Source organism: Pezoporus wallicus, unplaced genomic scaffold (genome assembly GCF_028554395.1).
Source record: "Pezoporus wallicus isolate ANWC-B61680 ecotype Strahan unplaced genomic scaffold, APGP_CSIRO_Pwel_v1 contig_7941, whole genome shotgun sequence".
In the NCBI taxonomy this organism is placed as follows: Eukaryota; Metazoa; Chordata; class Aves; order Psittaciformes; family Psittacidae; genus Pezoporus; species Pezoporus wallicus.
In genome coordinates, this window is record NW_026639822.1 from 36,336 (window position 1) to 51,624 (window position 15,289).

General features: G+C 38.8%; 1 protein-coding gene across 3 annotated transcripts; it reads right to left on the minus strand.

The window, feature by feature from the left end:
* Positions 1-1,216: 1,216 nt before the first annotated feature.
* On the minus strand, positions 1,217-14,446 carry LYRM7 (LYR motif containing 7). 3 transcript variants are annotated; one of them, XM_057416287.1, is made up of 5 exons: positions 14,369-14,446; positions 11,357-11,429; positions 10,618-10,688; positions 8,080-8,161; positions 1,217-1,391 (listed from the first exon to the last, which is right to left on the minus strand). In XM_057416287.1, the coding sequence occupies exons 1-5, from the start codon at positions 14,384-14,386 to the stop codon at positions 1,315-1,317; spliced, it is 321 nt and encodes a 106-aa protein (XP_057272270.1). In that variant the 5' UTR covers positions 14,387-14,446; the 3' UTR covers positions 1,217-1,314. The 3 variants fall into 3 exon arrangements, with proteins under 3 accessions (XP_057272270.1, XP_057272271.1, XP_057272272.1); XM_057416289.1 differs by lacking the exon at positions 1,217-1,391 and adding an exon at positions 6,281-6,409; XM_057416288.1 differs by lacking the exon at positions 8,080-8,161.
* Positions 14,447-15,289: the final 843 nt, after the last annotated feature.

Below are 15,289 nucleotides of genomic sequence, written 5' to 3' on the forward strand. Positions count from 1 at the left end.
TTAGTGGAGCCGCTAAAACTGCAAGAAACTGCAAGAACTGCACTCATTGCATTGTATCTCCTATCATTTGCTTGCTGCCTTCTAGCTACAACACACAGAGTATCAGTGCAACTGGAAGAGGGTTACTGACAACGCATTTGCTGCTGTCCTTGCATATGGCCCTGCCCACAGCAGCCACAGGCAATTGTTTTAAAGAAAGGAGTTCTGATGACACTGACATGCTGACTGGGAAAAAGAGACAGGATACAGGCATTTAAATTTCTCGTTTACTCAGTCAATGAAGCCATGTCACAACCCCCAGAGATATGCAATATAGACATCTTGGAGGCTTATTAAAAAGAAACAGAATCACTGGAACCTGACACAGAGCTGAGAGATATCACTGCGCTACCTCACTCCTGTGTGAGGTATTTAGATCCTAGTATGGTGCCTGTTACTGATTTCACAGAGAAGATTGTATGGATCACTGTGGTTCTATCTGGTTCTGATTAAAATTAAAGTGATTATTGCAAGAAATTCCACAAGAAGCAAGTAAGTCTTCATTAAAAAAATTGGAATTATAAGGGCGTAGTAAATAAACTTACTTTTGGTAAGTCAGATCACTTGCGACTTATGAACAAGCCTCTTCTCTTTGGAAAAATACCTCAGGAAGTCAGTCTATAATCACAGCTGTGGCTGGGTTCGTTTGTTCTGCTGTCATCTAAGAACTCAAAATTCTACCACTCCTGCTCATTCAAAGGTGTAGGGGAGAAGAAAAACACTACACATGCTCTCACAGCCGTAAAACCTAAATAATTTATTCAGATAAACCTTAAGAACTCTCTCAGGCACCACAATATATTAGTGGCAAGTGCCACAAGATGGTCTTTCATTACTTCAAAACAGTGTATGATTGACAATAAACTCAGAAATAAATATTATCAGGATTAAGAACTGCATTTAACTTGTATATAGTTTTGAAAAAAAAAATAAAAACACTCAAACCCCTTTGGACTGCTAAGAAACAATCTTTGACAACTGTCATAATTAAAAACATTACTGGCTGAAGTAACACAATTCAGCAGTGTATTTTCATTATAATTGTGCATCTTGAAGTCTTAGTATCCACTTCTGTGGAAGTATTAGTATCTTCCACAGACATTTGTGATGATACCACAGAACACAATAAAAACAGTGACTTGGTTTCAGTTCCTGTTTTCCTGGTAACAATATTAAATGATTTTTTAAATTTAGCTTTAATACAGGTATCCACTATTGGTTTTCAGAGATCTCATCACAGGATATTAACCTTCAGGGGAGTGGGATATGTTTTCCTCAGGATTCATGCTTTTTTGTTGGTTTATCAAAGTAAGGAGTGTTGTCTTGTAGCAGATCTTTCCTGGGTACAAGCACTGTAACAGAAAAAAATCCCTCTAAGAATATAATCTTATGGAAAATACTATTTAAAATTTGAAAGTTGTTTTTATATTTACAAACAAAAATCAGGTTACTACAATAAGAATCAGAACTTCTGGAAATGTATACCAAGCAGCATCATGGGATCTACCCAAGACAAAATTATATTGAGATTTCTACCTTCTGTTGGTCAGAATATTGCCTTCCCCTTTTTCTTTTTAGAGCACTGAAAATATTTTAATACCGTTAAGAAACCATAAAAAATGATAGTGTTGCAGTAGCTTTTAGTGAGAGAGGTAATGGCAGTTTTATCATGCCCAAGTCAGAATATGTGTGCTCCAACAGTTCCAGAAATGAATACTAAATTTGACTTAGCCCTCTCCCCCAGAGTCCTGGAATCTGATCTGTAATATTCACCTTGCCCTACCTGTTTTAGAGAACAACAGCAAAAGAAAGTACCAAATGAAAATTATGGCCACTGTGTCGTCACACAGGTGTGGTGTGTTAAGGTTTGCCTAATTATATGCCATTTTAACCTCTTCCTGAATCTTAAGTTCTTGCCTTCTAGCTCTTCAGAAATCAGCTTTCCTTCCTCAGGAAGGGGAGGAGGTGTGTCATGTCTGATTTGCTCCAGCAGCAAAAATTAAAACACGAACACCTGAAATCCTAATGTTGTAATTTGACTGTGTCAGATGGCTGTGAAAGGTACAGTAAACCTGTAAAACTCTGTGTGTTTGTGCGGATGTGTGTGCAATGAGTAACATTCTGATCAAAGTGCACTGATATCCCACACCTTCTAAGAAAGAAAACTGATTTCTTTAAAGGCATGCTCCTTGCGCATCTGTGTACTAATACTGATGCATTTGATAAGTTTCTAAGAGCTTTAAGTAAAATTTCAATTGCATTTCTTTTACATCTGAGTAGATTTATAACAAAACATGTCAACCTACACAACTAGAATAGGTACTCAAAACATAAATGCCAAAGAAAAACAGAACTGGATATAAAATACTGAAAAACAGAAGTCCAAAGAAAGACTGAAATAAGAATTTTTAACTTTCCTTTTCAAAGCTAAGTTTCAAACATACACTGGCAACACACCAAATCAAAATCACCAGGACATACTGCATGTGTGGTATATTACTAAATTGAAATCTCTTCTTGCATCACCCTAATCCAAAATGAAAATGAAATTCATAGAACAGAGGTACTTCTATACTACCAAGTAACTCACACTGAAACCTTTAAAAAAACAAAAGTAGTTATTTGACTAACAAGCTCCTAATTGAAATTGTCTTCTCTTTAGTAAGAAAACTTCAGCTGATTTTCTTTGTCAAAGATCTACCCCAACATAAGTCTACACTATTATGTCTCATATTCTTTTTAAGGAATATCATTGGCTTGTGCACTGCTTCTATGACACCACAGAATAATTTCATTTAATTAGGAAAAATGTTTGCCTTACTAGTATTTGCTCTAAGACAAGTCCTTGGCTTTTTATTTCTGGTTATTAGTTATTTTGGAGATGCACGATTGAAAAAAAAGAAAAAAACAGTGGTAGCTAAATTGTATATTGTCAGCTATAATAAAAAATTTAGAGCCAAAAGATCGACAGTAACTCACTTAAGGAGTGAGTCACAATAGCTTTCTGAAACACTTTACCTAGTTTCTTTTTCCCCTGCTCCTTCATACAACATAGCAACTGATTCATCCCAAACCACTGTCCTCCCAAACCTGAAAAAAGCCTGAAGCAAGGACGTTATACTAATTTAAATACAGCCCAAATGTAAGTACCTTACACTTTTTTCAAAATAGGCCACTAGATTTTCTACTACAGCAAAGTAAACCTTCACTTACAAAGTTTCCAAAACAAACACATAGCACCGGAGATGAAGAATAAGTAAACGTTCAACTGAGGTTGCTTATTTTTATTTGCCAACAAGCAGCAACTCAAGCAGCCACCTTAGGGTTGTACTTCTACTTTTTTTTTTTTTAAATAAATCTGTCCCAAGCCTTTCATATGGTGATGATAACATAAAAGCAATGATACCATAAAAGATGATACCATAAAAGCAGTGATGGAGCTAACTGTAACTACTGGCACTTTAAAAGTTACCACAGAGTATTAAGGATCAAGAAGGTTGATTTTTGTTCTGCTAAAACTTCCTTAATCAAAGCTGTACTGAAATTGAATACCTAAGCAGACTCATATACCTACACATGCATTTCCTACAACAAAATTCCCAACAGAAACTGGCTCCTAGGTGCTAAAAAGTAAAGGAAAATGAGAGGATCCACTTGATTATTTTCATTATATAAATGCACAGACATGTGGAAGGGACACAGCCAGGACAGCTGACTGCAGCTGACTGAAGGGATATTCCACACCATTTGACATCTTGCTCAGCAATATAAACTGGTATAAGAAAGATGGGGAGACATTTGCAGTGATGGCATTTGTCTTCCCAAGTCAGTCACCGTTACACATGATGGAGCTCTGCGTTCCTGGAGATGGCTGAACAATGCCCGTCCATGGAAAGAAGTGAGTGAATTCCTTGTTTTGCTCTGCTTGCCTGTGTGGCTTTTGCTTTACCTGTTAAACTGTTTTCATCTTAGCCCATGAGTTTTCTCACTTTTAGTCTCCCAATTCGCTCTCCAGTCCTGGCTGTGCAGGGCTTAGCTGCCAGCTGGGATTAACCCACGAAAACATTCAGCCATAGATTCAACTGGAAGTTGAAATCCCACTTCCAACTTTTTTCCTCTCTTTAATCTTAAAAAGAACTCTTCTTTACAAACAAGAAAGGATGAAAAACAGTAAGGCAAGATATTCAGCAAAATGGAGTAGCAGTGGAAAGCACATCTATTTAATTTTTATTTTTTAGATACATATACGTAATATTAATTTAGTTACATATACAGAATATTTATTTTTTAGGTACAATTTCACACAGTAAACTGACCATGCTATTAACTATAAACTGCTATTAAAATATAGTGACAACTACCTCAACTCCCTAAAATTCTGAATTTCTGGAATTTTCTAATGGCATACTCTGTGCTACCAGTGACATTAATAAGAGCTATACCAGAATTGCTTAGTTCTTAGTGCTGTCTAATCACAGCTGAATTCTTAGGAAAGATGCAAAAACTATAGGAGGCTGCTCAAAGAGTAACACTTCAGAATAATGTTATGTTACTAAACAACTTACCATGGTGGAAAGGTCTGTATATTCCTTCTGTAAGGAGATTCTCTTTTACTCTTTTACTACAGTATCAAGCTAAGCATCAAATTTGATTTTCTGCTTTTTTCTGTATTTTTAGTACCTTGCTCCTGGCCACTAAGATTTCTCATTGCTGTGACATTTAAGAATTATTTATTATGTAAATAAAAAATGACTTTTTTTTCTTGCATTAGCTTTGCATGTAAATTTCAACTTCACTGAACGCTTTTTGCATTTTAATAATAACAGGACAAGTAAGAATCCGTTCTATCCATTTTTTATACTGTTCACTCTTATTCTATGAACTTCTATCATGATGCTCTGGATTTTTCTAAGGATTCCTGATCCTTTAATTGGTGATTCACTATATTATCAAGACTAAGTATTTCTCACTTCAATATAAATTCCAAACACACACAAACCAGACATCTCTCAAATTGTGATGGCTGTTTCCAGAGCATTGTTATGCTCTTGCTGCAGTAAGATCAATTGCAGAGTGAGAAGCAAAGCTAAGACTTATTCAAAATGGACACAGAAAAAAAAAAAGGATGGGCAAAACACTGCATAATAACATCCTCTGCATTCGTAAGTAGGTCAAATGCACCCTTGTACAGATGCGCTCCAGATTTTTTGCTGCAGGACATTTTCCTGGCCAGTACTGCACTCTGAATGACCTCCTTCTTCCCCAAAAACCTCTTTGCCAGAAGTCTGTAAAATTAGGCAGGGGCAATTCTATCCTTTTTTGTTTATGGGTATTTAAAAGGAGACAACATTAAAACTCTGTTACAGTCAAAACAGACAATCAGCAATACTCTGCGCCTTTGTCTGCTGAGTCAAGTAATTTCACTGTAAAAGGGTATCAGGCTGGTCAGAGAAGATCTCACCTTTGTAAATCCTTGCTGACTACTCCCCGTTCCCATTCTGTTCTTAGAACATTCGGAAACAGCTTCCAGGTATTTCTTAAGGACCTTTCCAGAGATCGAGGTGAGGCTGACCAGTTTCCTAGATCCTCCCTCTCGACTTTCTTGAAAAGAAGGGAGACATTTGCTCTCTTCCAGACCTCAGGCAACTCCCCTAATCACCATGACATTTCAAAGATGGCTTGAGAGTGGCCTTGCACTGTGTCACGTCAGGTCCCATGAATTTGTCTATGCCCTCTGTGTTCAAATATTCCTTGCCTTTTCCTCATCTACCAAAAGTAAGTCATTCTTGCTCCAGTGGTCTCAGGCCCATGATTTGTGAAGGCAAACCTTTGCAGTAAAGGCTGAGGTGAAAGTAGGAGCACCTCAGACTCTTCTGTGTCCCTCGTTACCAGTTTCCCTGACCTATTCAGCTGTGGGCTCACATTTTCCCTCCTCTCCCTTCTGATGCCGACATACCTATAGAAGTTGTTCTTGCTGTCATTCACCTTCCTTGCCCAGATCAGCTCTAGGTGGGCTCTGGCTGGGCTCCTAACCCCATCCCTACACACTGACAAAAAGATAAATTAATATTTGAACACAAATTCATGTGACTTTTGCCAAGGAAGTTATGCCTCACAGTTCTTGATGGTGTTATTTGAACAGCTCTTGAGGGGTTGCCCAGGAGCTGCCCAACATGCTTGGATTCCCCAAGTCCCTCCGGGCATGTTTCTAAGAAAGCAACAGCCTTACTGTCACAAAGTCTTGCAAGTCACTGTTTAAACTGGAGGAGGTGAACAATAAATGAACAGGTCTCCCAAAGGAGGGATGTCAAAAGTGGAGTTCTACAGGTACTTTTTGTCATCTGTGCTGTTCAAGGTATTTGTAAGTAACCTGGAAAAGGATGTTTTCTAATGATACTATCCTGAGTAAGTTCTTTAACAAAATGGCTTACTGTGAAGAACTGCAGGATAAGAGTTAGACTTAACAACATAACCAATAAAATGACAGACAAAATTACATGTAGAGACATGTAATGCATACAAGTGAAAAAAAAAAAAATCACCAACAAACCAACAAACCTAATTTTACAAAGAAAGTGACAAATTCAAAAATTAACTATAACCATTCAGATGAGTTTAGCGAATACAGGATTAATTTTGTAAAAATAAATAAATGTATGTATGCACAGCAGCCAAAAATCAAATTTAGAATTAGGAATGACTAGGAAACCAGTGGAGAATGAAACAGAAAACATCACTGTGCCATAAGTGTGTATATAAATGCCTGGTTTGCCCAGAGCTTGATGACGGTGCTCAGCTCTGATTGAGAGAGCAAGCTCCTAATCATCTTAAGGGAGGTACAGCAGAATTGAAAAGGGTGCAGAGAACAGCAACAGAATGATCACAGGCATTCACTTGTTCCAGAGACGCTGTTCCATGGGGGGGGGGGGGTAAAAAAAACAAAAAGGGGGCAATAAAGGGCTTAAAAACTCATGCTTGCTGAAAACGGATAGCAATTAAAGAGTAGGGTCAAATTCAAAACTACAGCAAGTGACTTCATAAAAAAAAAGTGTAAATTCTTTGTGAAAGGTTCTTGGATGCAAGAAATTTGCACAGGTTGACAGAAGAAAGTTCACGAGAGAAACCCACTAAGGACAACTAGAACAGAAACCATTCCTGATGCATGAAGTGCTTCCATGTGTAAACAGCTGAAAGATGTAAAATTTCACTTGCTCTGTTCCTCTCTTCTGCTGTCATCTGCCTAGGATCACTGTGGAAGACTCGACACTGGTCTAGCTAGATGAATCTTTAGTCTCAATCATAATGGCTGTTCTAAAGTTAAGTGCTTTATCAAATCTAAAACTGAAACAGTCACAGAGCTTTACAGACACCACTGAACAGAAGTGACATGAAAACAATGTACACAGATGAAGATTTCTTCTATCCTCTACCACACAGTTGTATACTGAACTTACTGCTTCTCTTATGTTTGACTCTTAAGATAAAATAACTTCTAAACCAGGAATTGTAATTTCAGAATTTGAATTGTCAGAACAAGGTTTTGGAAAAGAACATTCAACCCTCAAAAAAACCCCCATGCTGTTCTATGGACAGTGTACATACTGCACTGGCTGATTTTCCTCAAAGAGCTTCTACCTGTTTGATAAAGCAAGCACCTACAGATACTGTGGGCACTACATCTAGATATACACTGACTGACTAGCCGGTACATGCATGCTGACCAGCTACATAACTGCTGTCACTCTTAATAGTTAAGGTGCCAAGTTAGAACTTCTTTCTCTCAATGAGGGCACTAAACGTAGTCACTGCCTCTTTCCTAGCAGCCTCTGTATCAAAATATTTGTGTAGAAACTCTGTGCCTTTGAAACCTCCACCAGGTAGAGACATTAGTCAACAGGCTTAAATTAATGGTTTGGGCAGAGAAATGACAGACAGACAGGCTTTTGCCCTCCCTATCCCTTCACTTAGTTTTCAAGTTCTCTATTTATTTGCTGAACTACAATGTTTTCAAACAACTTTTTAGCACACAGCTTTACTCACCTATTCTGTTGGAATCCGTGTGAACAGCCTGAATAACAGAAGTTCGAAGAATCACTTCAACATCTGAAGCTATTTTCAGAAGCTAGTAAAAGGGAAAAACAAAACAACAAACAATATAGAGTAATTTAACTGATATGTAATTATTTCTGAAAATGTTTTCCATACTAGACAGCTATTCATACAACAAAGCCAGTCAATTATATTATTCAGTTAGTTATGCACTACCTATACACAGCTTTTACTTTGGGGATCCTAGAATAACTTATAAGTTGATATATAAGCTACCCTGACATACAGCACGAGAGAAGAAGAATGCTTCTGCTCTGTAACATACAGCAGTGTAAATTCTATTTACCAAATTAAAACTGCAAATGAATAAGGTAGAATGCAAGTACCAAAGAAAGTAACTAGTTTCCAGGGATCAAAGACATCAGTGAATGCCTCTGTAACACCTGACCAACCCTAGTAAAAGTGCAATCTACTTCTATTAACATTCCAGCTATTGAAATAAGGGCAAATTAGGGCAAAACATGACAGGAATTAAGAATATTGGGTTTTGCAGAGAAGTAGCATGGGAACAAGACATTACCTAAAGATTAGCAGTGGCATTTCCAACCCTAACTATTCTATGATTCTATGATTCTATTTGGCAAAAGACCTAAAGTTCTTTCCCTCATTAAGAAGATAAGCAGTAGCACCTTAGCGAGTTTTTTTTGAATGATTAAGAGAAGTCTAATATTTGTTTGTGTGATACCTGCATCAGTAAAAACTGAAATTGCACGAGTGAGACATTCTGGGAGACACAGTTACACTAGGAAGTGGCATATATCAACAGAAACGGATCTTTGCAAAGGTTAGAGCTCATGACTGGACACCTAAACTGAGTTTCTCCACTCCACCTACCCCTTTTAAGAGTTTGGACTAGATAGCCTCCAGTTGCCCCTACTGAATATCCATCAGTAGTTAGGCTGTACGCTCTTGATTTTCCTGATTTCACTTCAGATTCACCTTAGAGGAATTCTGCCATTTCCTCTAAGACTGCTTCACAACACAAGCCAAATGCCAGGAAGTAACTTCAGAGGCGCCCTCCTGATCTGAATTAAACTGCTGCAGTCGGATCAGCTGCTACACCTCACATTTCAACAATACCGCAGACCAGTTACTCCTACCTCCTTAGGTCTACATACCTATTTGATGTCATATTAGACAGTGCCGCTTTCTGTTCTGGCAAACGAATGCATATTTGGTTGGTCAACATCCATTTTTTAGCTGCTGTCCAAAGCAGAATACTAACATCCCTGTTTTAATGCAAGCAAGCACCGAAATTCTCACAAATCTAGTCTATTATTCAATTTTGTTCTTCTGCATCAGAGTCTATCTATTATATAAAGCTTCTATGATGTTCTAGAATTCTGTAGCTGTGATGGAAGTCCAGAAGTTCTTCCACTTGCACATTTAATCAAGATACCAGTTAACTCATATTAAAAAGTTACAAATGTGTATTTTGTTGGTTGCCATTCCTAACAAATATAGATCTAAAAACTACAGCAAGCACTTTTCCTGTAGACTTGTAACAAAAAGAACATACAATTTAACAGATCAGACACTGGGAACCCAAACACAAAAGTATCACTATAGGGGCCTGATGAGAAGCAGAAATGCTAAAAGAGCTAACTAAATGCTCAGAACTATTTATGTTACTGCCCAGTGGCTCGTATGAGGCAAACATTTAGATTTACTTTTGCAAAGGACAGATGGAGGCACTTTCTTCCAACTAGTGCCCAATGACAATGTAAATACAGTCTATTAAAAGGCTGAATGTCAAGGACTAAATTAATAACTGTGAATGGATGTTAAGAACTAAAATTATCTAAAAGACAGAAATTTCAATTCAGGCGTCAGTAAGTTTCAGGAAAAGTGACTCAATAAAAAGTGCTAAGATCGTAATGGTGCAAAGAGAACTTACCTAGTGAGTTAACAGAACATTCTACTCCTTCTAATGTACCATGAGGAAAAAGCAACAAAAAAGCCCAATACCTCTCTATTACAATAGTCACAATCACTTGGTTGGTTTTTTGCCTCCCATGAAAGATGCTGCCTCATTTGTGATCAGGGGTCAAAATAATTTCTCATGCCTGCCAGTAACTGAGCAGATTATTAAATTTCTATCTTCCTGTGATTCCCTATACAACAAAGACTAGGTAAACTTAAGTGACCTTAACTGGCTCAGACAGATATTATGAGCAAAGTATACAAAATAGTAATGTGAAAATACATAAAACTTTTTTTTCCTTAATTATAAGCATACTGAAATACCAGAAGACACTTTCTCATGCTGTGCTTTTGTATGTACAAAACTCTGCAACATACTATTAATATAAATGGAGGTATCAATAAATTTCTAAACAAAGAGCCACGTAAAAGCCTTTTTTGAACTCACCTGGCTCTCACAATGTCTCAAGAAGTACTTACACTGGTTTAGAGATCATGTAAGTATTCTTAAGCAAAGTGGAAAAAATCAATGAAACCAAGAAGTACCTCATTTATCTTCTCTTCAGATGTCTCATCTTGGTGATTTTTGAATTCTTCATTAATCTTTTGTCTTGCAGCTAAATAAAGTAAACAAACAAACAAACAAGAGTGAACAAAAACTGTATCTTGTCTTAGTCACTACCTCAAAACTCACAATCCTAAATCCTTTATAGCACTTTCTGGGTGCACGCTGCCTGAATATTTTAAAATAAGTTTTCCACAGAATTCAGGTGATGTTATGTTTTAAGTTGACTGGTATAGGAATAAAATATGATTGCCTATCTAGCATTCTGAGCTTTAAAAACAGGAGACACTACTAAAAGCTGGTTTATTAAAAAAGCAGTATTTATCCCCTGAGGAGCAACCATACAGAAAGAGAATCAACTCAAATGCTTAGTACAGTTAAACATGCTTTGGCTGGACTCAAGAGAGGAATGTGAAAAAAAAAGACAAACAAAAAAAACCCCAGGTAAAATAAAAAGCCCAGGAAGATCACCAAGGTTCCAAAAAAGAGATGGTTTCCTTATGAAATGTGGCATGAGTGCCTGAATCCAACAACTGTTTTTTTGTTTAAAATTAAAGGGTATCTAGGTATGGGCATACAAGTTTTCCCCATGATTAATTATAAAATATGAAAGGTATAACTTAAAGGAAGATTATGTTAAGAATTCTTTTCCTGTGAATTCAGAGAAGAAAGTTCCATGGAATGATAGGTAAGTGTGCACCACATGAAAAAGTTACTCACCTTCAAGGGCTCTGGTATCATTTTTAAAAACTTCTTGCCGGGTTCTGTGTAATGATTTAAAAAGTTTCAACACCTGTCAATACAACATCAATAGAATTAGCTTGTTTCCTAGCAGGATTCTTAGTTAAAATGAACATGTTGCAATTAAGGTGGTCTGGTTGACCACAGAGTCACAGAATGGTTTGGGCTGGAAGAATCCTTAAAGATCATCTAGTTCCAACCAATCTTTCATGTTCTTTCCATTTAGTACAGAATTAGATATGGAATTGGTATCCAAGATACTACTCCTCAATCTCTGATTAAATAACTTGTATCCAAAGCAGACATGAGGAAATACCCTAGACAGTTCTAGATGTTTCAAATTAAGCTAAGATGATAGAGTATTAGCACCACACTCCTAAATAATCATTTGCCATTACACAAATATAATCCTGCAAACACATTGACGCAAACATATTTATTGCGCCAATATCAAATAAACCCAACAGAAATCGGAGTAACTGTAAATGTCAAATAACCCAATTACAAAATATAAAAGCACAAATGCCTGAACTATTTTCACATTTACAAGCCAACATGAGAGAAGTACATTTCAAAAGGATCTAAAACTGTCTTTATAGAGACTTATGTCTCTCTATAACACCTGGGCATAATCTTCCACAGGTAATGTGGCAAAACCAAAACAAAGCAAAGTCCCTAAATGTAAACTGCCAGATAAGCAAATAAAAATTTCAGTAAAAGCAAACATTAAAAAAAAAAACCTAGGATTTACAATGTAAAACTTACATGCATCAGTATTTACATAAAGCAAAAGCCCCAAGAATCACAGCTCGTGGTTTTGGATGTTTATTCATTAGACTGTAATGAATTACAGAAATCCTCAAGTCCTTAACAGATTATTTTTGGAGTTTGCCAGAGACTGACAGGAATCCCTAACAAGCACCATAAAAAATAAAAAATTACTGATAACAAGGTACCTTTTGAAGTGCGTTTTGGCATATCTAGAAAGCACAATTCATGATAACCTTACATTGTTTTCTCACAATTAATATGCCAAAAATTTCTTAGAAGCATGCAGAGGAAACATACAGCTGTAACTGAGAAATGCCACCTTCTTTGTCAGCATGCTGTCAGCTGGAAATACAAACAAGACTGTCCTCTAAAAGGCCAGTAACAACATCCTGGCAGGGCCGTGAAAAGTGCTGCCTCTGCTTTAAATCTAGCAATGACAGAAACAGCAAGCTTCCCTGAAAGCTATTTCTCCCAACAGATATAAGCACATATTTTAGGTTTTCAAGCTAAGTTCTCACCCTCTGCTCAGCTGGTCACTTGGCCACACCTTGAAATAATTCATCCAGAAGTGTACACGCACAGAAAGTGAGTTTTTAGGAAGAAGATGAAGGCACGAGAATAGGAAACTTTCCAGTTCAGTACTGCTTCTTTAACATAATGCTACCACAGTCTCAGTAAGGGACAACTTACAAACATGAACAAACTCCAACCTTGCTTCACCACATAGATTAGACCATGTCATAATATCTACTACAATTTATGATTTAGCATTGTGTTCAGTATATGCTACTGCATTACAGATCTTTCAGTGCATTCTCAATTGAGTTAAGGGTCTCATGAATGTTCAAGTGAAAAACTTTTGCCACTTCTAGAAGAATTAGTATGTAACTTGACAAGCAGCTAAATGAAGCTGAGGAGAGACATATGGAAGAGAACACAGAATCTGCTACCTCCTTTTCAGCTTGTGTCCTTGATAATTAGCAACTGAAGAGAATCGTGCTACCTCCTACTACAGCATTTCCTAAGTGGCTGAATCTGTAGTAAGACAACAGAATTAAAAGTCAGCAAACAATTTTCTTATTCTGTATATATATTTTAAGAGATTTAACTAAATTATTTGGACAGGATTTCTAACCCAGAATATTTTTGCCATCTTTATGAACTGTAAAGTTACTATCACAAATGGTTTTGAATGCATGGTGAAACGTGAAGAAGTGGTTTATGGTTACTCTAAACCCTGATCAACTATTTTCAGGCATCTTCCTCTGCTATTTGCCTGTTTCTGCAAACCCCTCATATAAAGTTCTTCACCATACCAACCACAGAGATACATACATAAGATGACTTTGAAGCATTATGTACTAATGTACTAATACTTTGAGGTCTACAGTCACCTAATGAAACACAGAACTTCCATAATACCTCAGTGTATTAGTCCTCCCAATACTAGGCTTCAGAACACGTCTGAAACAGGGGCTCAAGTGCCCCCAGAAGTACTCTAAGGTTGAAAGGTTCAAATAATTCTGGTCTGCTTTTCTTCATCTTCCCTTCAGAATTTCATTCTCCTGACATATTTTAACCTCTACTTGATTGTCATCTCTCAACTTGTTTCCTTTTTCTACATCATCTTTCGCATACAAACCCCTTCTTTCTATTACCTAATCCTATGGCTTTCTTGCCCGGAAAGCCTCAGCTTTCTGAGGCTATAAATGCCAGGGGGAAAGTATTCCTACCCTCCGATGACATATTCTCTATTTACGTAACCTGCGCATAGTCACTATTTACAGCCGAAGGCCGCAGATTTGCGGGGAACACCGCACGCCTCCCTGGAACAGCGGCACTACCACCAGCTCCAGGCACCGCACGAAGGACAAACCCCCGCGATGGAGCCGGCTCTCGAGGGCAAGACCAGCGACTCTTCAGGGCACGAGTGACCCCAGCCTCACGCAGGGCGCCGGACAAACGGGCAAGAACAAAGTCGGCACCGCGAGCGCTTTAAGGAGGCAACGGAGGAGAAGGAGAGAAGTGGGAGGCAGGGAGCGAGCAGCCTGTACCACCACACCGGAGCAGGCCCTCCTCGTCCTTTTCCCATTGGCCCCGGCTCCACTTCCTTCGTGGCGATCCCCGAGCACCAGGAGCCGCGGGCAGGACGGGGCAGCACCGGCAGTGAACGGCCACCCCCGGACGAAGCCCCTGGCCGCGCATGCGCGCCGCGCTCACCTGCCGCCTGCTAGCCATGGCGACCGCCGTCCTGTTCCGGTCCGGACGAGCAGGGGAGAGGTGGGAGCGGAAGTGACGACCAAACAGGTGGCGGGTCCGCGCGTTGGGAGTGGCGGTCGTCATCGCTATGTTCCGGGCCGCTGATGCAGCCAACGCCAGCCCCGGCTGCCGGAGCACTGCTGCTGATCTCCGGAGGGGTCCCAAGGCAGCAGGCAGCCTGCCCGCAGGCACCTTTTCCGGCATGGGCTGCCGGCACATGTGGCCAGCACGTGGTTTAACACTTCATGGTATTTCCTAGAAGCTCTTGGTTGCATTTAAACTCTTAATTCCCATCTGCCCTCCTATACCTCCCACCTCTTTTTTCTCTAATGGTGATACTGATGTGAAGGGTTAACCGATGCAAGGAAGTTAGGGTTAAGGAATGATTTATTAGGGGCTGCAGCTGCTTAACATTTATTGTGCTTGCCAAAGCAGCATGGGAGGATGCAAGGCTATTGATAAAGAGGAAGGAACCTTAAGTTGGTTCCTGCTCTCTGTACCCCTAAACAGGCTGAAACCAGCTTTGCGGTTTGGACGGTGACCAACCAACCAGGAGCATACACAGCGACTACAGGTGAAAAGTTCAGGCCTGAGAAAGACTCGTTTACTTCATCTTGAGACCCTTGCCTATGACCACCAGGAGGCACTGCGCAAGCACAAAGGACCTTTCAGCTCATTATAATACAAAGCAGGGATAGGACATGAATATGTATAGGTGTATTGTGTAACCTAATGCATATGGAGTATTTTAGAGGATAAACATGAGGAGAACAATGCTGGGATGTGCATGCCTTTGGAGGAGCAATCCCCCATGCGCCTCAGCACTGAATAAAGCATACCTACTTCACAACTTTAACGAGCTGTGGAGTCTATCCGCATATC

What these genes read in the sequence shown, in the direction of transcription:
- LYRM7 (XM_057416287.1), bottom strand. An exon ending in TGATACCAGAGCCCTTGAAG is followed by an intron (nt 10,689 to 11,356) that starts GTGAGTAACTTT and finishes TACTTTATTTAG; the next exon opens with CTGCAAGACAAAAGATTAAT. An exon ending in CTGAAGAGAAGATAAATGAG is followed by an intron (nt 8,162 to 10,617) that starts GTACTTCTTGGT and finishes CCCTTTTACTAG; the next exon opens with CTTCTGAAAATAGCTTCAGA.